This window comes from Pseudonaja textilis, chromosome 2, assembly GCF_049901715.1.
Source record: "Pseudonaja textilis isolate UNSWEBS1 chromosome 2, rPseTex1.2, whole genome shotgun sequence".
Lineage (NCBI taxonomy): Eukaryota > Metazoa > Chordata > Lepidosauria > Squamata > Elapidae > Pseudonaja > Pseudonaja textilis.
The window spans coordinates 185,004,272-185,031,199 of NC_141991.1; the positions used below are offsets into that span (position 1 = coordinate 185,004,272).

Sequence of the window (26,928 nt, forward strand, 5' to 3'; positions counted from 1 at the left end):
GACAGGATGTGAATGAGAATTTATGAAAGACAAGAGGTGCAATCTTATCAATTGTATCAATTAATATTTGATTGGATTTATATTTAAATGTACCCATGGTTATAAATTCAACAAAATTTAATTTTCATCTGAGTCCACTCCCCCGACCAATTCCATATGTTTTTGACATACAGGTAGTCCTCGACTTCCGACCACAATTGAGCCCAATATTTTTGTTGTTAAGTGAAGCGCTTGTTAAGTGAGTTTTGCCTCATTTCTTGCTGCAGTTGTTAAGTGAATCACTGCGGCTGTTAAAGTTAGAAACACGGTTGATAAGTGAATCTGGCTTCCCCATTGACTTTATTTGTAAGAAGGGCGCAAAAAGTGATCACATGACCCCAGGACACTGCAACCGTCATAAATATGACTCAGTTGCCAAGTGTCTGAACTTTGATCAGGTCATCATGGGGATGCTGCAATAATTGCAAAAGGGAAAAATAATCATAAGTAACTTTTTTCAGTGCCGTTGTAAGATTGAACGGTCACTAAATGAATAGTTTTAAGTTGAGGACTACCTGTGTTGCCTTTAGTATGTCATTCAAAATTAAAATGAATTCCTCAATAACAAAGGTGGGATATAAACAAACAAACAAATAAATACATTCTCCCTTGAAATTCTATACCCGTCTATCTGCAGGGAGGAATAAAAAAGTTAAGATAGCTGTGACAGTGTGATCAAAGACCTACCCTGTTTTATATGCATACAATTGACTGCACAATTGAATCATTATCTTTATTGTTTTGACTCCTACGAATGCTTCTGTTTGAGAAATAAAGTAATTGTTGTGTAAAGTTTGACACAGGAAATTTCTCCTAGAATATGAGCATGGTGTTTATTTACAACAAATATAACTTATATCTTTCCTAAATAAGTGGGAACAATAGTAAAGCTTAGAAGGCATATTAAAAGAAAACACCAAAGAAATGTAAAGTCTTATGTACCTCAACAGCATTAAAAAAAATTGCTAATTTCAGAATTAATACAGAATAACCATGTCTAAGATTTCATGCTCAAAAAATTATAATATTAGTGACCTCTGCTATTCTAAGTTACGGACTTCTTTCTGTTATTTAACAGGTTATCCAGTTACTAAATTCCTTCAGAAAGATCTGTTTAATGGGATAATTTACTACCATCACTTAGGAGGAGAAATATTTGAAGATTCAGTTGAGCTGATTCTGTATGATAGCCATGATCCTCCCAATCTTTCAGAAATTCAGGTAAGATTTAGAAATCATTATAGGGAATGAGAGAGAATGCAGTGACATTTCTGTATAACTAAAATATATAGTGTTAAATTCACCTACAAATTAGCATGTCCCATTTGTAGCGTGCAAATATATTAGGATGACCTTTTCTCGCCCAGATAGATCAAATTCATGATTACACATTAAGATTAATATTGTTAGGTTCCTTCCTTACTCCCTGGATAGCTGAATCTGTCTAAATATGTGACATTGCAAGGATAGATCAAATACCTTTATTGCATACTACAATGAAATAATTTCTTTTCCCCAGCTTTTGAATGTTTAATCACAGCTTTGCATGTCTCAGATTTTTTTTTACTAATCCCAGTTGATTGTTTACCTAATCAGAATTCTTATCTTGGAAAAAACCTAGTTCTCAAAGTACTTCCCACAACCATATTTATGATTGGTAGAGGGGGATGATGGAAGCTGTAACTCAGGCTTCAAGAGGGGGTATCAGGTTGGAGAAAACTCTTATTTTGTACCAAGTAAAGAAATGGCATTGCAAACCTATAAAAATGCAGTGAACCTGATTTAAATTAGATGCAATACTGGGAGCATATATAGCTGCCTTTTAAGTTGTTTGTTCTAGAAGATTTCAGAACAAAGAACTGCAATATTTCCGGAAGTGTCCAGGGACTTCTTAAATATAACACAGATTAATTTAAACAAAATGTAAAGAACAACATTTCACAAGATTGCCAGCTCTTGCAACCTGCCGGTGTGATAATTTGTGAGTACACATCAGGGGTGGGATTCAAATTTCTTAACAACCGGTTCTGTGGGTGTGGCCTAATTTGTGGGTGTGGCTTAGTGGCCATGTGACTAGGTGGGCATGGCTTGCTGACTGGGCATGGCTTGGTAGTCATGTGAGTGGGTGGGCACGGCTTGTATGTAAATATTATAAATATTTATGTAAATATTGATTTTTTTAAAATAAAAAAAGAGCAACTTTTACCCCAAAGCAGGCAAAGCAGGCAGGCAGATTGAGTTGCTCACAGAATCACAGATTCACTTAGAGATCTATCTATCTGCAATCGGCTATCTGACTCTGTCGCATAAAATTTGCTTGCAAGCAAACTCACAAAAATTAACTCACAACATGCCATGTATGTAAATATTGATTTTTTTATTTAAAAAAGAGCAACTTTTATCCCAAAGCAGGCAGGCAGATTGAGTTGCTCACAGAATTACAGGTTAATTTAGAGATCTATCTATCTGCAATCAGCTATCTGAGTCTGCACTGAAAAGCTTCAGTCCTAAGGAAGGTTCAGCTCTGCTTTTAGATTAGCTAGAAAGCAAGAAATCCAAGAATGTCCTGCTTTCTAGCTAATCAAAATCTCCTGGCAGAGCAGAACAGCTAATGGTTGGGTGGGTGGGGGGAGGAAAAATGGCAACTTATCAAACCAGGCAAGTTGGATGGGTCCCATGAGTGGGCGGGGAGGAGGGGGCCAGCCAGTGGAACGATTTGCTGGTTCTCCAAACTGGGAACAATTGTCTGTGCAGCCTTTGCAAGAAATCAATCATCTGTGCTGCCTGGACAGCTGATAAGTGCTGCGCTCCAATGCCCAGCGTTTGAAAATCCTCTTGTTTCCTGCTTTTTCAACCTCAGCTGTGCCGCACAAAGCAGCTGAGGAGGGAAAAGCAGGGAATAAAGGGCAGCCTAGAGCCTGGACAGGTGGGTGGGCCAAACACAGAACCGGTTCGGTGTCAGCTGCTCTTTGCAGCTACAGGTTCTATAGAACTGGGCCAAACCGGTAGCATCCCACCCCTGGCGCACATGTAAAAATGCTAAAATCTCATTACATTTTTTTTAAAAAATAGGAATAGTATCTAGGTAAATGTGGGATCTGATCATGCTTGGAAAAAATTGACAATCCTTGTGCTTGAGGTGTGTGGTCCAACAAGTCGCATAGATTTGTTTTAAATGCCATGATTATTTAATTGCAGCATTTTGGATGGTCTCTTTTAAAAAAAAGCGGGGTGTGATCGTTTTTCTTATTCTTGTTATCCTAGATAATAAGAGTGCACATAATTCCTGTGAATGATCAGCTGCCAAAAGAATTTCCAGGAACAAACCGTCACCTGACTGTTAAGGAAACAGAGATTGCTTATTTAACAAAGACACACCTTCATTATATAGACATGGAGACCCAGGACAGTGAGCTAATCTACACCATAACATCTCCCCCATTCTTCTCCTTGGCACACGAGTAAGTCTCAGGGGATGTCCATTTCTCTGAAGAGAATACAGCTAGTCCTCAACTTACAACCATTCATTTAATGACCATTTAAAGTTACAACGGCGCTGTAAAAAGTGACTTGTGACCATTTATCACATTTATGACAATTGCAGCATCCCCATGGTCACGTGGTCCAAATTCAGATGCATCATATATTTATAGTGCTCCGGGGTCAGGTGAGACCTTTTGAGAAGGAATGTCAACAGGCGAAGCCAGAGCTACTTAACAACCGTGCTACGAACTTAACAACTGCAGTGATTCCCTCAGCAACAGAGGCAAGGAAGATCATAAAATGGGGCAAAACTCACTTGACAAGTATCTTGCTTAGCAACTAAAATTTTGAATTCAGTTGTGGTTATGAGCTGAGGACTACCTGCATACCTATGTGTTTTCAGGCTCGGCTATCTTTTGATGGTCAGTTGGAAGTATTATTAAGGAGAGATTTGAAAGACGCTTGCTTCTCTGTTTGTTTTATATTATGTGCATCTTGACTGATCAGTTTCCCATTTTTTTACATTTATTCAGGCCCGTGCCAGCAATCACTTATTCTACCTGCAGGGATGGGTAGAGGTAGGACCAGATTATATGTACAACACTAGAGACAGCCTTCAATTTACATCTAAGCAGAAATTTGAAGATACTTTGTACCTTAATATCTTTGACATATGTCAAAGCATCATAGAGCAAAAATATGAGAAACTGATCAATGACAATGAATATGGATCCAACAGGAATAAATAGAAATAAATAAGCAGATCTAAAATGGCGTCAGGAAGCCATTTGAAAACACAGTTATGGGGGAAGCTAATAATTAGTAATTGGGAAGCTACAGATTGTGCACATGGCTTTAATAACTAATAAGCACACAGGTAGCTTGCCATAATAACACCTCAGTATTATGGACATTATACAGTTATGGTTACATGTAGTCCTGGACTTATGCCTGGTCACTTAGTGGGCCCCTCCAAAAGTACTTATGACTCAGTTCTAGAGTTTCAATAGCTGCATACATCCTTGCAGTTACATGACTGCATTTTGGAGTCAAATCTGCAATTGACTTATCTTTATGGGCAGTTGTTGCATTCTGCGGTGACATGACCACAATTTATGATATTCTTTTGTAAATTTCTAGTCTTTGGAGCAAAAAAACGCCCCTAGGAATACAGTGATTCACTTAACAACCATTGCATTTGCTGAATGGTCATAGAAAAATCTGTTATAAAATCAGATCTGTATGTTATCTACGTACAAGTACTTACACAGACATTCTGTGGTTACAATTATTTTGCTATAAATTATAACAAGTAAAGAGACAGTTATAAGAAACTTTCTGTCCTATTTTGGAATGACGGTATTTCTTCTCTTTTCAAAACATCTGGTGATTTTGTACACATATATGACAGTACTTTTTTTTTTCTGCAGCCACACAGATGCTGGAAAATTGTTCATGGTAGAGAGTATTCCTAAGCTTATTAAGGATCCTTCTATTCCATCACTAAGATCATTCACTCAGGTTAGTTATTAAGTTTACCTGAAAATATCCCATCGTGCATTACACCCACCTTACTTAAAAAGAGTCAATTGAAAAACAAGATGCTCTCATATGATTAGAAGCAGTTTTCACTACATGAAAACTATAAGGAGGAAAAAAAAGGCTAAATGTAATGCTAGTTTTAAAGAATTCCCATGTAGTCAATCTTAATTTTATCTAGGATAGTTTCATGGGTTTTTTTTTCCTGCAATCTGCAATGTTTTTAGTAAACATTTTCAAATCCATAATTGAAAGGTCTTTTACCGTCATTTCCTCATTCCTTTTTAATGATCAGCTTTCACAGCTGTATAATAATTGAAATGTAAAATATAAAGGTGGGTTATTGTTAAACAAAAATGTGTGCACAACTAGATTAAAGCAGGGCTGGACAAGTATGGCAACTTTATGGCTGCCTACCCTTGGAGTATGATTGAAAATAGTATGATTGAAAATATTTCCTTATTTTAAAAACGATTAGTGATGCAGATACAGAATGCAAGATTTTTTTAATGCTGTATAACATAGATTTGTTTAACTATTTTGCATCCTTAGCATGCCATAAACCACATGAAAGTTGCCTATGTGCCACCCATGGAAGATATTGGTCCTGAACCCCAATATATCCAGTTTGCCTTTTCCATCAGCAATCAACATGGGGCAACTGTGTATGGCAACTGTTTCAACATTACTGTTCTTCCAGTGGACAATCAGTCTCCAGAGGTAAGTTTCTGATGCTAAAAGAAGTAGAAGAAAATGGGAGACTACAGGTAGACCTCGAGTTATGTGATCATTAGCAGTTAGAATGGACTTCCCAGGGAGTACTTATAACCTGGTTCTGAAATACTGACAGACATGGCCCTCGTGGTTACGTGACCTCATGCTGGGTGCTTAGAAATTTAGAGCACTTAGAGCCATTTGCAGCATCCTGTGGTCACATGATACCAAAAAGGTTGTAAAGGGTCAGTCCGGTAGACGATTTGATTTACAACTGTCATGACTTATGACCATGATGAGCAGACTGCATTATAGTCCTAAGTTGAGGACTGTCTGTATATCACTTTTGTCTGAGTTTCCGTAGGTGTAGAAGCTAGGCATAGATTTTGTTCATTTATTTTCAGATTTGAATGGTTTTCTTTTCAAAATCATTTACTCAATTGTATTTTGGTATGATTTTAAAACAATAACCATAATAGTAATAGTGATATTTGAGAATGGAATCACGTTTTATGAAACATGGCTTTTCCCAGAGAAGGCGGGGTGGGCAAAACAGGTTCAGGAAAGGGAATAATAGATAGAAATAGGAAGTTTTAATACTTTCTGATGCTGTCAATTCTTCTTTGGAATGATCAGTTTTCCAATTTCTGAGCTAGGACAATGGGAAAAATCAGTTTTTTTAAAAAAAACTGTGAGAGAAGTCAGTGGGATTGCAAAAGATTAAACTTCCTTCGTTTCCATGTTGTGCTTTTCAAGTTTCTCTACTGTTGTCATAGGACGGAAAGCTTTTGTAAAATATAAAGCTGTCTATGTTGTAAGCTGGCAGTCTCCAACCTTTCTGGCTCGGGGGATTGGCAGAGGTGGCAGCAATGGGGAGAGGGAATGGTTTCGCGCATGCACATGCCGCTTTCACAAATGTAGCTTCCCCAAGGATGAGCTTCAACATTTTTAGCAATAGGTTCTCTGCCCGGTTGTTGGGTGGGCGTGGCCTAATCTGTCTCCTGCACCACAGCTCCGGCGGCTTTCCTCGAGCCTCTGGGCAGGCGTAAACAGCCTCCTCAGGCTCTGGAGGTTTTCTGGGAGCTGGAAATGGGCCCATTTCCAGCCTTCCCGAACTTCTGGGAGGCCTGTTTTTTTCCCCTCCCCGCACAGCCTGCACTTACAGGCCGCATGAAGACTTCTGGAAGTGGCGGGGCGGGATGGGCGGGGCCAACCAGGAGTGGGATTTGAGGGTTCTCCAAACTGTGCAGACTCTTAGCTAGGGGTTTGAGAGAACTCCCAGGAGCCAATTCCCTGAACTTCACGTACATGCTCACCCACCATTTCCATATCCTGGTTCCAAACAGACTGCGGGCCAGCATCAGGTTGTGGACCAGGAGTTGGGACCCTGTGTGGTGTTTGTAGGCTATGGGAATTATATTATTTTTGTTACTTTTCATATCGTCTGAGATTTCCCCCCCACCCCACTTAGAAACATTCACAATCTGTTAAAATAAGCACGCTTTAGGTGTAAATGGATAGAATCCACAATTCTCATTCGTTTTCCTATGTGGAAAAAAAAGTTTAATTGGACTGAGAAGGAGTTAGTACTAGAAATAAATAGGCTGTTAAAGCACAAGTGATGATTTGCCCGTTTCCTTACATTTTCAGAATTAGCATCATCTTTCTCTTATCTTATGATGCCTGTATTTCAAAACTGAGACATTATTCACTGTATCTGGAATCAGAACAAAGCAAAACTGGTCTTTCATTTGAATCACAATGCTATTGAGTTTGAAAGCAGAGTTTTGTCCACTTCTGGGAATTCTTTGCTTTAACCTTTCTCCCCGTCCTTGCTAAAAACCAACCATTATTTTTCCGCTACTCTTTGTACACATGTAAAGTCAGAATATTAGAATACAGAGACACATTTCAAATTTTAAGTTTTTGAGGACAACATAGAGCATCTGTTTTGACTTCAGGGTTCTTACTTCACTGGAAAATGTTCTGATGCCTTGCTTGTGCTATTACATGCATTCCGAATTAAAAACAGCTGTTTCCTGCTGAGAAAATTTCAAATTTCAAAAGTCAACCTCTACTCAGCATCATTGGGAAAAAAACACTGGCTGTAAAACTGTTGACATATGCTGTATAAGAATTATTGCTGTAGAGTGATTTAAATGGAATAAGAAAATGATGGTTTGTGGGGGTGAAAGATTAATTACACAAATCAGTTCATGCAAAATGACCTGGAAAATGGGAAAGAGGGGAAGAATAGCAATTTATTGTATATCCTTTTTGTCTGGAATTGAGGTGAGAGGATTTTTATTGCTCCAGATTCCGAGGGAGTAGTCATTCAAGAAGTGGGACACTCTTACTTTGTAGTTTTGTGTGGTAGAGATAAAAGTTTTGTCAACTGAAGATAAAGATAGTGGGTGTTGACTGGTTCATAGTGTTCTCTGCATGTGTTTTGCATTTTAAGGTTGGCAGAAGTGAAGATGATAATGGGGTCAATTACAGATTTTGGGAGGACTTGTGAGTGGAACTGGCAGAAACGGAACTACCGTATGATTTTGAAAGCTCAATAAATCTAGCCAAATATAAGTACTCCTCATAGCAGGAATACCACTTCCACAAGGTAGATCCCTCAGAAGGGCTGAAACCACTTTGAGTTTGGCTGTAGTAACAGAAAGTTCCTAATCTGATAGCGTTGCATCTCCTCCCATTATTTATTAGGGAGGCATCCAGTTGCAACCGGTTTAACAACCTGTTCTGTGAGCATTCAATAAACACCAATTTGAACCTCACCTTCATGTCCAGCTCACCATCTAGTCTTCCTTGGTAAGAAGAGCAAGCAGCTGAAGCGCGGTAATCCACTTTGCCGTGCATATCAGCTAAGCCGCAAAAGAAGGAAATGTAAGACAGGATAGGGCAGGTGGGCGAGGCCAACTGATTGTTGTTCATACTGGTTCACTAGAACCGGTCCGAACTGGTAGGAGCCCACCACTGGAGGCCTCTGTCGGAATCACTTCCAAATGCTAACTGGTTATTCCGGGCTTAGAAATTGTTTTATTCTTTCTCACTGTGGCAGAGGAACTTGCATATCTCCTTCATGGCCATCTACCTTATCACCTGCAATAAGAAAATACAATGTCAGAAAATTATAGTTTTTCATTTTGGGCACAAAGGCTGACCCTCTTCAAGTCTGACGTTGACCAATTGAGAAAATAATTGTGGAGAGTGTCTCCAGAATGCAAAACTTCTTTTTTTAGATGGGAGATTTCGAAGCCTGCAGAACTGTGTTCTGTGAAAAAATATGCCCCAGTACTAAAACATCAGCAAAAATATTACACTAAGAGAAAAGGACAACTGTTGTATCTTTTCTTCTGCTTAGGTGCTTACACACAGCTTGAAAGTGGAAGAAGGGGGCCAGAGCACCATTACCAAAGGCCATATTTTGATTTCAGATGAGGACACCAAACTGGAAAACATACGTATATATCTCCTTACGCTTCCTCTTCATGGAACTGTTGAATTAAACGAGAATCCAATGAATCAAAGAGATTGGCTGACGTGTGAAGATTTACAGATGTCCAAAGTCAGGTTAGGGAGCAAATTGCTTTTGTTGTGAAGCCATAAGCCTGATTTCAATCAAGCCTGATCTAATTTTGATGACCGGTAGCCTGTCTTATATTCATTGGCAAGCAAATACGTTTCAATTCTTTCCTGTCCTCTCCACATTAACTCTTTGCAAATATAAACTAGCAGGTCTGAGAAAATTGATCCAAAATTGTCAATTTTATTTTGAACAGTTGATTCTGTATGTATAACTAGAAGCCCAACCTTCCTACAGAGAGATACCAAGATATATCAGAGTATATAACCTCCATGACCTTCAGGCAGCATGATCAATGCCCAATGAGAAAACATCAGTTATAATTGACCTCACCGAAAGGGCCCCAAATAGAGGTGTGTGTGTGTTAGAGGTGTGTGTGTGTGTGTGTGTGTGTGTGTGAGAGAGAGAGAGAGAGAGAGAGATGTCAAGATGGTGGATTTGACCATGTGATTAAAAAATGGGGAGGCTTTGATTTTACAGCTGTATCTTTTTTTTTCTGACATGCATCCTTATGGATGCCTCTTAGTGAAGAATGGGAAATATTAGCTCTTTTTTAAAAAGAAAATACTGGATTTAGTGACAATGTACAGAATTTAGTGCATTATTGAAGCAATTAGAGTGCCAATAGTCGCAGTAGCAACCTTGCAAATCTAGGTTTCTCCTTTGATTCCCACAGGTACCATCATAATGGTTCAGAGTTTCCACAGGACCATATTCTTTTTGAGGCTACAGATGGCATCAATTCCTTTGAATTCACCCTCCATGTAAAGGTCAGTGTAAAATTCCGCCAAATGCACATCCGGTGGAGAAGTGAAATTGTCAGAGGGATTTGCGCTTGGCTTCAGCAACTGGGAATTCATAAACAGGAAGAGTTTTGTACTTCACTTTGGAGGTTTATGTGACAATACTTGTTAGGCAACAGATTTGATATGTAGGAGCTGATAGACACCTGCACCTGTTCATCTTATCCCCTATTGTCAAGAATGAATTTCATTTAGAGTTAAATGATGAAGAAAATGTGATGTGTCAGAAGAAGTTATTTCAGCCAAAGCCCCTTAAAAAACAAACAAACTTCTGTTGCATTTTTATTTGGGTTACCATTCCTAATTATTACAAATCAGATGGTTCAAAAAGATGGTTCTGTTATAAAATCGGGAAAATGTCAAGCCAGACATGGAGACAATGCTTTTTGGAGGTACGAATGAAAGGCTAATTCTGCCTGCAGGTGGTCCTCGACTTACAACCATTTGCTTAGTGACCATTAAAAAAAACTGACTTATAGCCAGTCATCAAAACTGGAACTGTTACAGCATCCCTATGATCATATAATCAAAATTTGGGCACTTTGACAATGCGCATGTACTCTGTTTCCCCGAAAATAAGACCCAGTCTTACTTTCTTTTGACACCCTCCCAAAATGGCTAGGTTTCTTTTTTGGAGGTATCTTAATTCTCCCCCCCCCCCCCATGTACTGGTATGAGACAGGGTAGCAAGCTTCCCCATGTGCCTCACATCAGCTTACCTAATGGTCATACCAGCCATCCATGCAAAAAACCTCAGGGCGGCTGCTCTAACAATCCTGGCCACCGGCCTGCTTCTGTGTAATTAGGTAAGCTGATGTGAGGCGCGTGGGGCGCATCACACAGCTTCCCGGACTTTTTGTGGCTGCAATTACACAGCACAAGCAACCTGGTGGCCAGGTTTGCTGAAGTGGCTTCCATGAGGCTGTTTCATGTGGATGGCAGGTGTGACTGTGAGGTAAGGGCATGCAAGGTGGATGGGATAGGTTCCCCCCCTTTCCCCCCTTTCCTCACCTTGTGTTGTTGGCACTACAAGCAACCAGAGAAAATGGCAGGTGACTGGCTAAGCAGATGCTTAGTGACCATTAAAAAAAAAAGCAGAGGCTTAGCCAGGGCTAATAGGGCTAATTTTGGGAGTAGGGCTTAATTTTAGCACACGTATTCAAAAACATGATAGGTCTTCTTTTTGGAGTAGGTCTTCCCTTTGGGGAACCACAGTATTTACAATTGTTCCAGTATCCTGGAGTCATGTGATTGCCCCTTGGGACCTTTCCAAACAACTTTTGACACACAGTCAATGGGGGAAACTGGGTTCACTTAATCACTGCATGATTCATTTAACTTCAGTGATTTGCTTAACAAAGATGGCAAGAAAGGTTGTAAAATCAGGAGCGACTCACTTAACCATCTTGCCTAACAATGGACATTCTGGTCCTAATTGTAAATTGAGAACTACCAGTGTTGTGATGCAATCATATGTACTGTAATCTAGGTGCTGTTTTTTTCTTCAAGTCTTTCAATAAAAGCACTTCAGGAGTAGATCAGTTTTCAAGTGGGAAGAAGGTAGGCTGCCTCTTGGCCATCTTTTGTTCATGGGGACTTGCATCTCAGTAATACATAAATTGCACTGGTGCACAGACCTGAATTAGAAAGACAAAGGATATGATGCATTTCATTTGAGGTGCGCTTTACAGAACCTATGTGTATACCCATCCTCACATCTATCTCTTTTGCCCTATAAATCTGTGATCACCCATTTAATAGGACAGTAGAAAATGCAGTGAGTAGAGTAACAACGAACTGGAAAAAGAGAAAGGAACCACTTATTCTTTTTATTACTTTCCTTCTTACTTTCCTATCTTCCATTCTTAAAGTTTCTTTTATAGAAAACAAGGATTTTTTAAAAATTGCTAACATGTGTGGATGATATATACCGTGTTTCTCATATAATAAGGCCGGGTCTTATTTTTTTTTGAGCCCTGAAAAAATGGCTAGGCCATCTTTTCAGGGGTGACTTAATTCTCCCCCCTTGCATCTTTGGGTGGGCAGGCAGCGATGGCTTGGATGTTGACCTTGTCATTGGTGGGGCTCTTCGTATCGGGGTCAACACAGGCAGCACCATATCCAGGTGTGCAATAAAAGTACTTCCTAAGGGCAAGCCCCCCCACCATTCCCCCCCATTTCGCATGTTTTAATATAGGCCTTAATTTGGGGGGAGGGACTTAATTTCATTTCATGCCTATAAAACATGCTGGGACTTCCTATTGGAGGAGGCCGTATTGTTAGAGAAACAGGGTAGTTATCCCATGGAATGCAATCTGCAAATCATTTGAAAAACTTCCGATATTTTTACCCGAGAAGCTGACCATTGCTTCCTGCCCTGAGGTTTTGATCCTAGGGTTGTCCCTAGGATCATGTGATTCACTGTTTATAAGCACAACAGTTGTGCTGGCTATTTAATCGGAAAATTTCTTCCTCCTCTTTTTGTCCATTTCTTTCTGTATTTTAATAGGAATTAATAGGGACATTAAGATAAATTTTTCAAATATTTGCCATAGCTGAGGCATGCTTGCTCACTGAGGCTTACACTATAGGCTGACTTCTGCTTATGCATTGGATACTTCTTTTTCTTTCTTCCTCTTGAAACTCCCATTTACCTCTCAGACCTAGACTGAGGTTCTTCCAAAGTACAGGGAGACCAGGAGGAATGATAAAGAGAGTCAGTTTGCCTTGAGTTTTTATAAAATAAATAAATACATGATAACCTAGCTAACTAGAAATTCCATGGCTCGTAATATAACTGGAAGCAGTCCTCTGTTTATACATGGGTGGGTAGGAGTTTTAGACTGTGGATTTTTAATGTTGTTGTAATCTGCCTTGGAGTCACGGTATATGAGTTGGACATCCATATACATGTGTTTAAATAAATAAATACAATACTTTTTTTCCTAGGTGATTCCTGTAAATGATGAGCCCCCGGTGATGAATGCTGACCTCATTCCCTTCGTGTGGTGTCCAGAAGGACAGGCGGTGCCCATCACTTCAGAGCATCTCTATGCAACGGATAAAGATAGTGAAGACATGCAGCTGATGTTTATGGTTGCGCGACCCTCTAAATATGGGGTTGTGAAGAGAGATGGACTTGTGATAGATCGCTTTCTCCAAGCTGATGTTGTTTCTGGAACGGTGACATACGAACATACAAGTAAGTTAAAAATTTGGGATTAATTGTAGAAGGCACAGAGAATGGCCTTGAATTACAGTGGGAAGAGCCATTGCCAAGACAGCGATCAGACACAGCTTTAGCACGTTCCAAAGGACAGACCTGAAAAATTGTTTCAAACAGGAAGTTACCTAATTCACACAAAGATAAAGTGAAGGAGGAGGGAAGCATATTCAGGCATGCAAGATTCTGTTATTATAGCTGTTCTAATAAAAGTAGTTTATTGGCTTTGGTTTTATAGCCTAGTCCACGGGTATCAAACTGGATTTCTTCGAGGGCTGGATCAGCATTGTAGTTGTCCTCTGTGGGCCCACCAGGAGTGGGGGAGAGACAAGATGGACGCCTCCTGCTGGCCAAAATGGGGCAAGGGGAAGCCATGCGTGACCCCCATGCATGACCCCCATGCATTCCTTTTTGGCCTCAATGGCTTCTTGCAGCACTTTGCTGGCCAAAACTGGTGCAGGGCCCCCATATGTGGTCCCTGCATGCCGTTTTCAGCTTGGCCCACGTGCAACCCCTGTGGCCCATTTTGGCCAGCAGAGTGCTTCAGGACGCCATCCAGGACAAAAATGTGGTGTGGGGGGGTCACACATGCCCCCCACACCCCACCCTTGCCCTATTTTGGCTGTCAGAGGCACTGTGGGCTAGTCCTTTGCTATTTCCAGGCCAGATTTTAAGCACCCTGCAGGCTGGATCTGGCCTGTGGGCCTTGAGTTTGACGCCCCTGGCCTAGTCCATCCAATAGGACTGATGCTATATAGAGACCTGAGTTTTACTGGTATCTTGAAAAATTATTCCTCCCTGCAGTTCCCTTGAGTGGCACAAAAATGGCTCTGCTATGTCTGGAAAGGCCCTTTCTGCTGATTACTTTTTTGGTTTTTATTTAACAATGCTACACTATAACTAAATATCAATATATTGTGTTTTCCAAGTGGGGAAAAAAAATCAGAAAAACGAAGAAGAAAAGACACTGAATGCTAAGCAAGAGTGAACTGTGCTCAAGAACTACTTAATAGATTTATTTACTATCCAATTTATTACCCGTCAACAGATTTTACCACTAATTTAATTATACCTTTCTTATCAAAAGACCAGCTTTTTCCTTAAAATGTAATCTCTTTTCAGAGGGATAGATAGCAAAGAAATTTTAAAAGGTCTCTCCTTTGTAATGATTGCCCCTGAAGAAGAAATTTAATCCCATAAGACATTAGGCAGAAGTAAATTGAATAGTAGCTATCGTTTTGGCAGTTCTGCAGGATTCTTCTTGCTTATTCTTCCAGATGAAAGTTGCATGTAATCAATAATAGTTTAAAATATTAGTCAGGATGCAGATGGCTTCTTTGCATTACCACAGCTGGACTTCAGGTGACAGATGCTGTAATTGATGCTGAATGATCATTAATTTCATTAACTAGAGTAATAATTTATTAAATGCATAGCTTCCAAAGCATCCAGTCTCTTTTCACAAGAACTGCAGCACACATTGCCATTACATAATGTTCATATGACTGATACCAGCTATTTCTGTTATTGAAAATACAAAATACTTGAAATGAAAAGTATCAAACAAAAGCAGCCATGTGCAAAATTGATAAACATTTGATTTATATAAATAAATCTTCCGTTTTGCCTGTGTATCACCTCTTCAAGCTGTTAATATTGTCAAACACGGAGTATTTATGACACCTGTCTCCATGACATAAAGACAGATGATATTAAATAATCAGATTTGTACCTTCGCTGATGAGAAATGCTGGAAGGGAGATAGTTGACAGAGAAGGTGATTCTGGTACTAGGAGAAAACATTCATATTTGCCACCAAATAATTCCTGGGAGTGAAGTTTTCCCCTCACATTTTAGAATCCCAGTTTGTCTTGGGAATATGCACAAAGGGAAAACCTGAAATAATTTGTGAAAGTGTCATTTTAATTCAGTTGACAAGTGTCTCGTCTGACATTTTTCCCTCATGAGTTCTCTTGAAGAATTGTTGGGTGAAAATCTCTCAAAATCGCCCATCGTGCATAAAGTTGACAGAACCGATTTAGTTCTCTCTATAACTGCTTTGTAGCCCTTCTGTTTAATAGTCTGAAGGGGTATAGTTCACCAAGAAGAGTATTTCAGATCAGAAACTGCATAATTGAATCAGGTCTAGGAACTCAATGATGAACTTTATTAAAGAATTTAGATCCAGACTTTCTTATGTATATAGCAACAGGTTTGTTAAGCAGAATATTAACTCAGGAACTGAAGTGCTTTTCAAATCACCTTTTCTTTCCTTCCAGAGGATTGTTTGGAACATGTGTGTAATGATGCAGTGGAACGTCCAAAGTTCTTAACTTTGACTATCTTCTGTCACACTAGACATTAGGAAAATACTGAAATATTAAATTACTTTAGTCTTCATGCTGCATATCTCTTATATGAGACAACAATTGGTTACTCCCCAATTTTCCATTCCCAGAATATTTATTCTGTTTGAGTTAGAAGGAAAAGATGTATGTATACTTTTTTGATAGTTTTGTGATTTGTCAAAAATATAGCGCAAAAATATAGATACTGACTATTAGCTGCATCGCAATTTTAGACTTTTCTCTTAAACTTCTTTTCATTATTCATGATTTCAAAATTATTGCTGAAAATAATTTTCATACATCCTCTTGATAGGTTAATGCTGCGAAGTATCATATACTTCACCGATATATTTTATTTTTCTAGGTGGTGAGATTGGCCTAGCTCTTATCTTTGATGTTCTTACCTTTATTGTGTTGGATGATGAAATCGATCCTGATGTAAAGGCCTGCTGTGACGATAAATCTCCATTTTTTTCCGTACCATATCATAAATCCTTTCCAGTATATGATATTAATATCACAATATTTCCGGTTGACAACCAGCCACCATCCATTGCCACCGGTAAAATTATTGTTCCTTTTTTATGTCTGTCTAATTGGGTGCGGTGATTGTGTAAGCACACACAAAATTTAGGAGAGATAGCAAAATAGATAAAATAGATAAACGTTTTCTTCTTTCAACATTCATATTGCCATATTCTGTCATTTAAAACTTAGGCAGAAAGGTAGATGATCTTCATTCGTATCTGTACCAGTGGAGCAATAAAGCTTATGTAGAGTATCACCAATACAGGTTGTTCTTGACTTACAACAGTTCATTTAATGACTGTTTGAAGTTAGAATGGCAATGAAAAAAGTGATTTATGATCATTTTTCACACTTATGACCATTGCAGCATCTCCATGATCATGTGATCAAAATTCAGATGCTTGGCAACTGGCATGTATTTATGATAATTGGAGTGTCCCAGGGTCATGTGACCATCTTTTGTGACCTCCTGATAAGCAAAGTCAATGGGGAAGCCAGATTCACTTAACAACCATGTTATTAACTTAACAACTACAGTGATTCACTTAACAACTGTGGCAAGAAATTGAGTAAAATGGAGTAAAATTCACCTAACAATTGTCTTATTTAACAACAACAAAGTTGGGTTCAATTGTGATCATAAGTCAAGGACTACCTCTAAAAGCATTATCCGTCATAGATAATGATATCATTAGTGGTATGTTATCTGTCAAATAGGCCAGTGCCAATTTGACTGGGCTACAGAATTTGGAAGATGCCAATAGGAAGTCATTCATACATTCACTTCACAACACAATCCATATTTCTTATGACACTTCAAGGTTGACCAATTGCCAGGATTACTGTACTAATAAGTCTGGGTTGTGTTACAAAGTTAAAAAGAAAAATAATCACGAATCCAGTATAGGATTTGCTAAAATCTTTGGGGATTTGCTTACCCACACTGTCATTATATGAGCTGGTCCTCAACACCAATAAGACCAAGGAGCTTATAGTGGATTATAGAAGGAAGAGATCAGACACAATGGATAGCCCTTGCTTATCAATGGAGACCGAGTGGAGCAAGTGGCCAGTTTTAAGTTTCTGGGTGTAACCATAAAAGAGGACCTGACCTGAGGTGCTCATACTGCAGCCCTGGTCAAAAGGGCCCAGCAGAGATTATACTACCTGAGACTTCTCAGAAAACAACTGAATGAAAAACTGCTGGTGACCTTCTACCACTGCACCATAGAGAGAATTTTAACTTACTGCATCTCTGTTTGGCTTGCCAATTGCACAGTGGCAGATAGGAAAGCGCTCTGGAGGGTTAATGTCATTGCCCAGAAGATCATTGATTGCCCTCTCCCCTCTTTGGAAGAGCTTTACAGCTCCCGCTGCCTTAAGTAAGTTCAAACCATTCTCAAAGATCCATCTCAACCTGGGTGCCCTTTTTTTGAACTATTACCATCTGACAGATAGTACAGAATAATAAAAAGAAGGACAAATAGGTTAAAAAACAGCTTCTATCCCAGGGCAATAGCTCTTTTGAATGCTGCTGTATAGTGCAGTGTCGGTGCAGTGTCGAGAGTTTTCGGTTCAATGTGTGGAGGGTGAAGGATGTGTGTTTGTGTTTATTTCATGGTCATGGTCATGATGTGCACTGAAGATGGTGTTTGATTTCATTGTATGAGGTGCAACGACAATAAAGTAAACTAAAACTGTGGTGGCGCAGTGGTTAGAATGCAGTACTGCAGGCTACTTCTGCTGACTGCCAGCTGTCTGCAATTTGGCAGTTCAAATCTCACCAGGCTCCAGGTTGACTCAACCTTCCATCCTTCTGAAGTTGGTAAAACGAGGATCCAGATTGTTGGGGGGCAATATGCTGACTTTGTAAACCACTTAGGGAGAGCTGGAAAGCACTGTGAAGCGATATACGAGTCTAAGTGTTATTGTTATTGCTGTTCAATTTCAATGTGATTGTGTGAATTGCATTTGAATGCTGTCGTGTGGAACCCAATTCTTCACAATCAATCTTCATTGAGTTTGTCCAAGTGGGACTCACTATTCCAGCAGCTACTACAGGTATGCTTCTATTGTAGAGGAGACCTTCAATTCATTCACCTTGCAATCTAGACTGGCAAATATAAGTGGAATTCCTAGATGACAGTAAATTGCCAAGGCATAGCCCTTCTCATACAAATGCTTTTTGCAGTGGACATTCTGTGGAATGGCATGAAATTACGAGCCTTGGTCTTTTTGGCAGGGAGAAAACTAACTACAAAGCAGAACCAGCAGCAGCCCAGAGCTGTAGGAATTAATCGCAGTTGCAATTTTTGTTGTTTGAAGTCTGGGTTCAATGCGAGGTGTGATATTATAACTGCAGTTGCAAGGGCAATATAATAAAGGTCTGCCAGGAATAACGTTGGCACGATAGGAAGCAGGAGGTTTGCAAGCACTAGATAACTTTATTGTTTACCCATCCCAGCTGCCTCCCCTAGCGTGGAAGAATGGCTTTCTGTTATATTGGTAAAGTGGTAAGAAGAAATTTAGGGTTTAAATGTTGCTTCACAAGGCAGATCTTCCTTCTGTTGCATATGATTTTCTTCTGTCCTGCTGAGTTACAGCTCAGAAACCAGTTCAATGCCTGGAAAGCTGAGATTTCTAACTATGCTGGACAAAACCCAAATATCAGAAAGAATGTGACTATTTCAGTTTGCAGCTGAGATTACATTTAAAAAAGCTTTCCTGGTAATGAAACGTCTCTGCAATAATTAAGTTGTAAAGATAAAGGGGAAACATATTCCAAGAAAAGGTTTTTTTTTAATTTCAAGGTGGTTTTTTCCCCTCTCTCTCTACCTCCCTCCCTCCCTCTCCCCTCTCTCTCTTTCACATACACGTACATACAGAGAGAATATAAAAATCTGAAAAAAGCATTAAAAGTACATGAATCGTTTTTTTGCTCTCTGAAAATAAATAGCTCATGATATACATTTAATATAGTAGTTAAATGTACAGAGATTAAGTATTGGATAAAATTTAACCACAAACTTTTAAACATCAGTAGATTTAAGATTGTACTTCAGAATCTATAAGGGTAGAGGTGAATTATAAATATTGCTTTATTTTTATTAATCATTTATTAAGCCCCTAAACTTTACTAGGCATTAATTATACATTGTAAATTTCAAGACAATCTCTCCACACAGGTTTCTCTTGAAAAGTTTTTATGTTGGGCCATATTAACTGGATTTTGAAGAAAAATTGCATTTAAAAACACAAATTCTCTAGTGAATAAAATTATATGTGAGTTGTAAACACGATCACTATATTTGCCAGAATCAGCTCTAGTGTTATGCAGTGGCCCTAATTAATATTTCTTTATTGCTGTTCCACATCTTGCAGAATAAAGCTGGTTTGCCAGCATTGTGTGCGAGTACAGCACATTTCAACAGCTCATGTACAGGCAAATTCATGATTTGCTGTCTATCACCCAGGCAATGTTCTGAAAATGAAGGATTGTCCCAGCAGAGAAATTAAGTACTGAGGCATGAAAAATGGTTCAGTATAAGCAATTCATAATAGCTTTCAGGCAATTAATGCTGTGACAAACAGGGGTAACAACCCATCTTGAGCAGCCCATAAACCATTCTGAATAGCTTATCAGCAGAATTGTTTTGCAAGTTGTTTTTTTCCTCCTTTCTTCTTCTCTTGCTAAGAAAGAAGAGCCATTGGCCTGCTGGAAAACAATGTCACCGAGTGGTTCAAGGAGGGTTTTCCTCATTAATTACTAGTTGTATAGTTTTTTAGCCTAAAGTGCCATGGGGATTTAATATGTTTAAATAACAGTAATCACCTCTCTCTTTCTCGCTCTTTTCTTCTCTTTTTTGCAGGACTTGCGTTTGCTGTGCTGGAAGGTGCCTCAGCAGCTATCACAAGTAAACACTTGGATGCCACTGATCTTGACACCAATGCAGATGACTTACAGTTTGTTTTAACATCCCCTCCCCAGTTTGGGTACATAGAAAATATTTTGCCATCGCCTGGTTTTGAGAAAAGCAATGAAGGGATTAGTATAGGTAGGTCTGTGCTATAGGGAAGGGCCACTTGTCTTTAAATACAGGAAAGTTTGTACCTTCTTTGGAGTGTCTTACAGAATATAGCAATGTATGGCTGTGAAAGTTGGACCATAAGAAAGGCTGAGCATCAAAGAATTGAGGCCTCTGAACTATGGTGCTGGAGAAGACTCCTGCGGGTCCCTTGGACTGCAAGGCAGTGAAACCTGTCAGTCCTAGAGGAGATCAACCCTGACTGCTCTTTAGAAGGCCAGATCCTGAAGATGAAACTCAAATACTTTGGCCACCTAATGAGAAGGAAGGACTCACTGGAGAAGAGCCCAATGCTGGGAACGACTGAGGGCAAAAGAAGAATGGGATGACAGAGAATGAGGTGGATGGATGGAGTCACTGAAGCAGTCGGCCTGAGCTTAAGCGGACTTCAGAATATGGTAGAGAACAGGAAGGCCTGAAGGAACGTTGTCCATGGGGGCACAGTGGGTCAGTCACAACTTCACAACTAACAACAACAACAACAACATTCTTGTATATGCTGATAGTTATCTGTTGGGCAACTATCTATCTGTTATCTATCATGTTCTTGTTAGTGGATTTCACTTGTATTCTGTGGAGAGACTAGTTGAAGGTGACTTCCCATATTTATTTGATGTTAACATTGGCTCCAGTTGTAAATACAGTGAATTTTCTCTTATATCTCTGCCACCTTTTCTTTGCATTGTATGAGTTTTGTGAGTTATCTGTATTGTTATTTTCACTCAGGGTAGAAGTATGCATTTTCATTATTTTTCATTTCCTCCCCAACATGCCTAGCTTCATTTCACATGGAAAATGTGCGGAAGATGCAGATTAACTATGTTCAGACCAGGCACAGGAGAATTGAACCAACTACAGACCAATTTATGCTGTACGTCACTGATGGGAAACATCGTTCAGTGGAGGCACCGTTTTATGTCTTCATTAACCCAACCAATGATGAAGAACCAGAATTCATGGCAAGGAATTTTACAGTAAGGAAGGAAATGGTGTCCCAAGGACTGCTTTTAACAGGGCAATTTAGTGATGTTTGCTTTTGCTGTCCCCTGTCAACATTATTCCAGCTCTGATCCTCTGTGCATGTATATGCAACCAAGTCAAGCAAAATACTGTGCTTTGTTTATCTTCACAATAATTCATTTATCCCTCTTACCTTTTTACCATTCTATGCTTTGAATCGCATTACTCGCCTGCACCCTACACTTGCAGACCTCTTTTATGTCTTGGTTCTTTTGCTTCCACTGCTCCCCAACTCTACGGGTATCTAAACTTGATTGTCTTGTTTTAGCTTTCGGGAGGAGAGTAGGGAGAAGCAATGGAAAAAGCAGACTAAATATTGTGTCCGTACAACCTGCCTAATTGGCTGAATTATATAGGTTCAGTTATGTTGTGGGAACCCAGAAGTGTGACACCAACCCCAGATGAATGTAGATATTGCCAATGAGTTGTGAATGAAAATTTACTTCTTCACTCTTTCTTTGCTTTTGTCATTCTTGTGTCGATTTCCACTTTCTCTTTCCTTTTACCTGTTTCAAGTCTGTCCTGTTAGTATGTTTCTTTCTTTCTTCTCTTTGAGTCTATGTGAAATAAAACACAAAACAGCTCAGGGGAAAGCATCCCTTCATGAAAAGTTAATTTTGATCTTTGTCTAAATCTTGGAGCTCACTCGTACTCATTAAAAAGGGGAAAGCCCTTGTTACACCGAACAGTCTAATGGTAATTTACTGAGTGATATTCGATTGATCTACACACCTGAGAATTCTACTTCTTATCATTCATTTTGTGAAAGAGTTGACTTTTAGCTTCTGTTGACTATTCAGGTGCAAGAGGGACAGATGAAGGAGTTGGATCCATCAATAATCAACGCTGTTGATTTGGATGTACCAGAAGATATCCTCACGTTTACTGTCCTTCAACAACCCCACCATGGGTTTCTTGTTAAGGGAGCATATGGCAACAATATTTTCCATTACAGGCAGGCAATTATTAGTCAACAGTATCATGAAATTCAGGTGGATAGTATATCCATGGAGATTTTAAAAAATGGTAAGTATGATATTACTTCTGGCCATGTTGGTACTTTGCAACAATTTCCACCAAATAATGAGCAATAGAAGACTAAATTGAAAATTAGTAAATGAAACTGAATTCTATTAATAAAAGATTCTTCAAGTCATTAATTAAAAATTGTTCATAAAACAAACAGAGATCAAATTAAAATAAACAGTCTGTATGAAGGATTTTTCAAGATGTTATCTATTGTAGTAAATTTTTAAGCCAATCCAATTTCCTATACTTTCTAACAAGTTGACTTAAGGAATGTTGGGTTCCTTCTTTTTTGCCATTTAGTTGCCATACTGGAAATAATTTGCCATATTGCAATATTAATTACCATAACTAATTTGGCAGTAACTCCAGCAAATACGGCAACTTATTATGTGTGCCATTTATAAATTTATAAATCTAAATAAATTTCTCCTTTTCCTTTCTCCCCTCCTTTTCCTTGTTACCCACCTATATTCTCTATTTTTCAGGATTAAAGCTTGTGTATCTACATGATGACTCTGACAGCTTAGCTGATGACTTTTCAATCCAGCTGTCGGATGGGAAACATCAAGTGTCAAAAACCATTTCAGTTAAGGTCACCCCAGTTAATGATGAGAAGCCAGTGCTGAGCAGGTAAGCCACAAATGTCTCTTCCAAACTGCTGGGTTTATACGGACCAAATGATTCAGCACTGACCACATTTGTGATTAAAAAAGCTCATCTTTGGCAAATATCCACCATTAATGCTAGCAATGTTTTCATGTAGTATTCCTCCTCACTGAAGAACATGTGATGAACAGTGAGATAAAAGCTATTGTAGTGTTCTGACCTAGGCCGACTCCTCGTCCCGATAAACCTCTTTTATTCAGTTTACAGTGAATTCCTCTCCAGCAAAGTCCTGACCAACAGTCTTTCAAGATATTCCACAATTACGGGACATCCAGTTTAAGCTTCTTTGGTGACGGACTGAAATCCGCGATCATGCGTGGTTTCAATCCATATTTGCCGCCGGAGCACCCTGAGCCAGCTGGATTCAGGGCAAAACCACCCCGTAGAGGTGATGAAGAGGGAGGAGACCATCAGCAGGGTCGAGGAGAGCCGCATCTCTCCTCCCCAGCTGGCAATTACTCCCTTTCCCGAAGGCATTTACAGCGGTGGTCAGAAATGGCCACCTCAAAGAAGAGCTCGACCAAAAAAGAATGTGCAGGAGGAAGATAAGAAGAGAAAGTTTTGGTTGACTGGGTTGAACTGAAAAAGCAATAACATAAGGTATCCTGGAATTTGAACTATAAAGAAAAACATTGTTTCCAAAGAAGATTTTGAAGCAGCAAAAGAGAGAGGGAAGGGAAAGGATTTGGCTTTTTTTTATTTCCTTCCTCATATTGACAGCTAAGAGATTTAAGTAAGAAACTGACAAAAATCCCCTTTGACATCAATAGGCATTTAAGCTGGAAATAAAATGTCAAAGGGATAACAAAGGCTTTTGGATATTCAAAAACTTTTAAAAGAAGGAAAGGAGAGAAAAGGAAAAAATAAAAGGGCAGGATCTGGAAAAATGTTGGAGACTGCCTGGAAGTAAAAGGAATTTACAGTGAAACTTCAACAAGATTCCTAAAAGATACATTCTAACTGAAACTTTGTAACAAGATAATAGAACCCCAGGAAGAGAAAGTGGAAAAAAGAAGTAAGAAGAAACAGCTTTGAATTATTTGGATTACTTGGTGATTTTTGGATTTTTGGTTATTGGATTTAAGTGACTAAAATCAATTGGATGGTTGTTTAAAAGTGTTTAAAATGGCATCACTCTTGGAAGCACTGAAGATGGAACTTAAAAAACAGAAAGAAGATGCACAAGAAGGAAGAGTTTATTTGGCTTCGTATTTCAATTTTTAGAAATGGAGATCTTGAACTATGAGAAACAACAAGAAATGCTTGTAGAACAAGAAGGGTGGGACAAAGAAGAAGCCATCTTTAATGACCAAGTAATTTTATGTGGGGGAAAAAAGGAAAGTGGGGGGAAGAGAGTGAAATGTTTAAGATTTGAAAAAACAACCCCCAAAAAGAATAGCTTGAAAAGTAATTACAATATTAGGAAGAAACAGAAGAGAGGGTTACAGAAGAGAGAATTAGAACTAGAGAGACAAGGGTCAAAAAGGGGAGAGAGAAGAAGAGGGGGAAGAAGGAAAGGAAAAGAAGTTATAAAGGACAGAAACAAGATATAGAGAAACAGGGAAAATGTACAAGGATTAAAGGTATAAGCCTATTTAGACGACATAGAGATAATGGGTGAAAATTTAATTGAGAGATTCTGCAAGGGTACATAAGATAGTATTGTTATATTAGAAATAGAAATAGAAAATATTAAACAAGTGTGATGAAAATGATAGATAAAATACTTATTGTAATGGAATGGAATGTTTGTTAATAAATAAATGAAATAAAGAGAATGAAAAAATGAAATTAGAAAAGGATGGAAACATTTTAATTATTATTAATGATTTATAAAAATTTGAGTGTAGAGAAACATGAAAGAAATATGAAAACTATTATGGAAATATTATAAGTGTTCCTAAGGAAGTATGATATTCAACTGAAAAGGAATGTTAAAAATGTTAAAGATTGTAACTAACATCAATGATAGAGCTGAATTGGAATAGAATAAGTATTTTCTTTACTATTGTTATATGTATATATTTTCTCTTTAAGAACATAGTGTGTATTTTAAGAATGTACCAAGCAGAATTTGATTGGAAGTTATGTGTTATATTGAATGTTATAATTGTAAAGGCATAAATTGAAGTTTAAATAAGAGTTGAATGGACAAAATTAAAAGATACAAAGGTGTCATACTCCAATCCGTAACTAAAGGGGAAAATTTGTTTAATGAGAAAAGAAAATATGAAATTGAAACAGGACAGACAAAAATATAAATATAATGATTAGAAAGACATTGAAACTTAGAAAAAGATATATAATTGAATTTAGATAGGTATGAGATAATTAAAAACAAGGTTGAGAAAACTAAGGGAGGGGAAAAATTACGGAGAAAATGTTAAAATAGTAATAAGATATGGAATAGAACACAAAGATGAATATGAAATTGAGTTTGTGTCTATATGGAGAAGTGATGACCCGGGATCATGCTATTCTCAGAAAAAGGTATTTTATTTGTACTATGTTTTGTGAAAACCCAAATAAATTTTTTACAAAAAAAAAAAAAGATATTCCACAATTACAGACCTTTATCAGGCTTGGAGAGTTGCCAGGCCGATATTTTTCAAATACCACACTAACTGACAATAATTAGCGAGAATGCAGGAACAGATCTTCATCCAAATGAACTAATTGTCTCTTGCAAAACCCCACTCTCCTCTCTCTCCTCTTTTATTCCCAAAGGAGAGGCCATTCACTGTCCACCTGTGGCTTTATACTCCCAAGTTGACCCTTGTTCCTTAGCTGTTCCCTTCTTCTGATAGCTCTGCACATGCGCACACTGGGAACAGGATCCGGCTGTTCTTCTGCCTCACTGATGTCTGACTTCAGAGGCAGCTGATAACTGTCAGATGGCCCTGGACGCATCTCTGTCTCTGATGCAGAGCACTTATCAGAGCCTTCCCCAGACTCCAGGACTGGCCCATGTTCCTCCCCAATCTCCTCACTGTACGACTCTGCTGTCAGCTCCGCTGGCCGCTGGTGGGCCACAACATGTAGCTAGTTCTGAATAGGGGAGACACGCACACACATGCACACACACACACACACACACACACACACACACAAACAGACAGAGGGACACAGAGAGAAAGAGTCAGAGACAGAATGAGACAGAGACATCTGGTATATGTATATTCTAACGGTGTAAACGTAGGCAAATGTTACAATTGATTCCAATGAAATTATTGTTTGGATGGTTTTGGAAGGTGATTAAAAAAAGCAATAACAATATAAGCATGCCCTCTATTGGTCAATCTATTCTTGTGCCAAGAATAGTCCTGCCCCCCGTTCATCTAAGGAGACAAGACTTACTTACATTGCTATCTATACCAATCATTCTTCAACCTATTTGAAAAAAGACACTTTTAGCTGTGGAGAGAATACAGACCAAACTTCTCCTCAACAGACCTTCAAATTCCTGTCTTCAGAAGTAAATGCAGAAGGTTCCCAAAATCAGGAGAAGAGAATGGAAAGAAAGGATTGTGCACATTTTCCCTTGCAAGTGAATGCGTCGGGCGTTTTGAATAATGCCGGGCTGAATCAAAGAACCAGAGTGTTCAGGAGAGATCTTTCATACAGTTAATCCCTCCCCTAATATTATTCTCCTGACAAGAGAAAGGTGCCCTTTATAAAGCAGAAAAAGAAAGGATAGCAACTGAACTTTTTGCATTGCTAGGAAGTGCTTTGAAATTTGAGGTAGCAGGTTTTTTTTTAAAAGCTTCAAAACAACCTCCTTGTGTGCTTACTTGAGGCACAAAGGATCCCATTGTATCCTTGCTCGAACCGCCTTCTACTTTTTATAATGTGGCAT

General features: G+C 38.8%; 1 protein-coding gene and 1 long non-coding RNA gene across 2 annotated transcripts in view; one reads left to right on the top strand and one right to left on the bottom strand.

Annotated features, from left to right (window-relative positions):
* FREM1 (FRAS1 related extracellular matrix 1) overlaps window positions 1-26,928 on the top strand; it is a 131,226-nt gene that overhangs the window by 28,709 nt on the left and 75,589 nt on the right. Inside the window, exons 10-21 of the mRNA XM_087926602.1 lie at window positions 1,118-1,260; window positions 3,304-3,500; window positions 4,953-5,043; window positions 5,614-5,781; window positions 9,149-9,357; window positions 10,047-10,140; window positions 13,123-13,375; window positions 16,109-16,306; window positions 20,142-20,327; window positions 21,135-21,331; window positions 22,178-22,403; window positions 22,892-23,036. Coding sequence (XP_087782728.1) covers window positions 1,118-1,260; window positions 3,304-3,500; window positions 4,953-5,043; window positions 5,614-5,781; window positions 9,149-9,357; window positions 10,047-10,140; window positions 13,123-13,375; window positions 16,109-16,306; window positions 20,142-20,327; window positions 21,135-21,331; window positions 22,178-22,403; window positions 22,892-23,036 — 2,107 coding nt within the window. The remainder of the gene's footprint in view (window positions 1-1,117; window positions 1,261-3,303; window positions 3,501-4,952; window positions 5,044-5,613; window positions 5,782-9,148; window positions 9,358-10,046; window positions 10,141-13,122; window positions 13,376-16,108; window positions 16,307-20,141; window positions 20,328-21,134; window positions 21,332-22,177; window positions 22,404-22,891; window positions 23,037-26,928) is intronic.
* Window positions 25,550-26,697, bottom strand: LOC148127274 (uncharacterized). Its single transcript, XR_015742151.1, has 2 exons — window positions 26,526-26,697; window positions 25,550-26,120 (listed from the first exon to the last, which is right to left on the bottom strand). It is a non-coding gene; the product is annotated as an uncharacterized LOC148127274 (long non-coding RNA).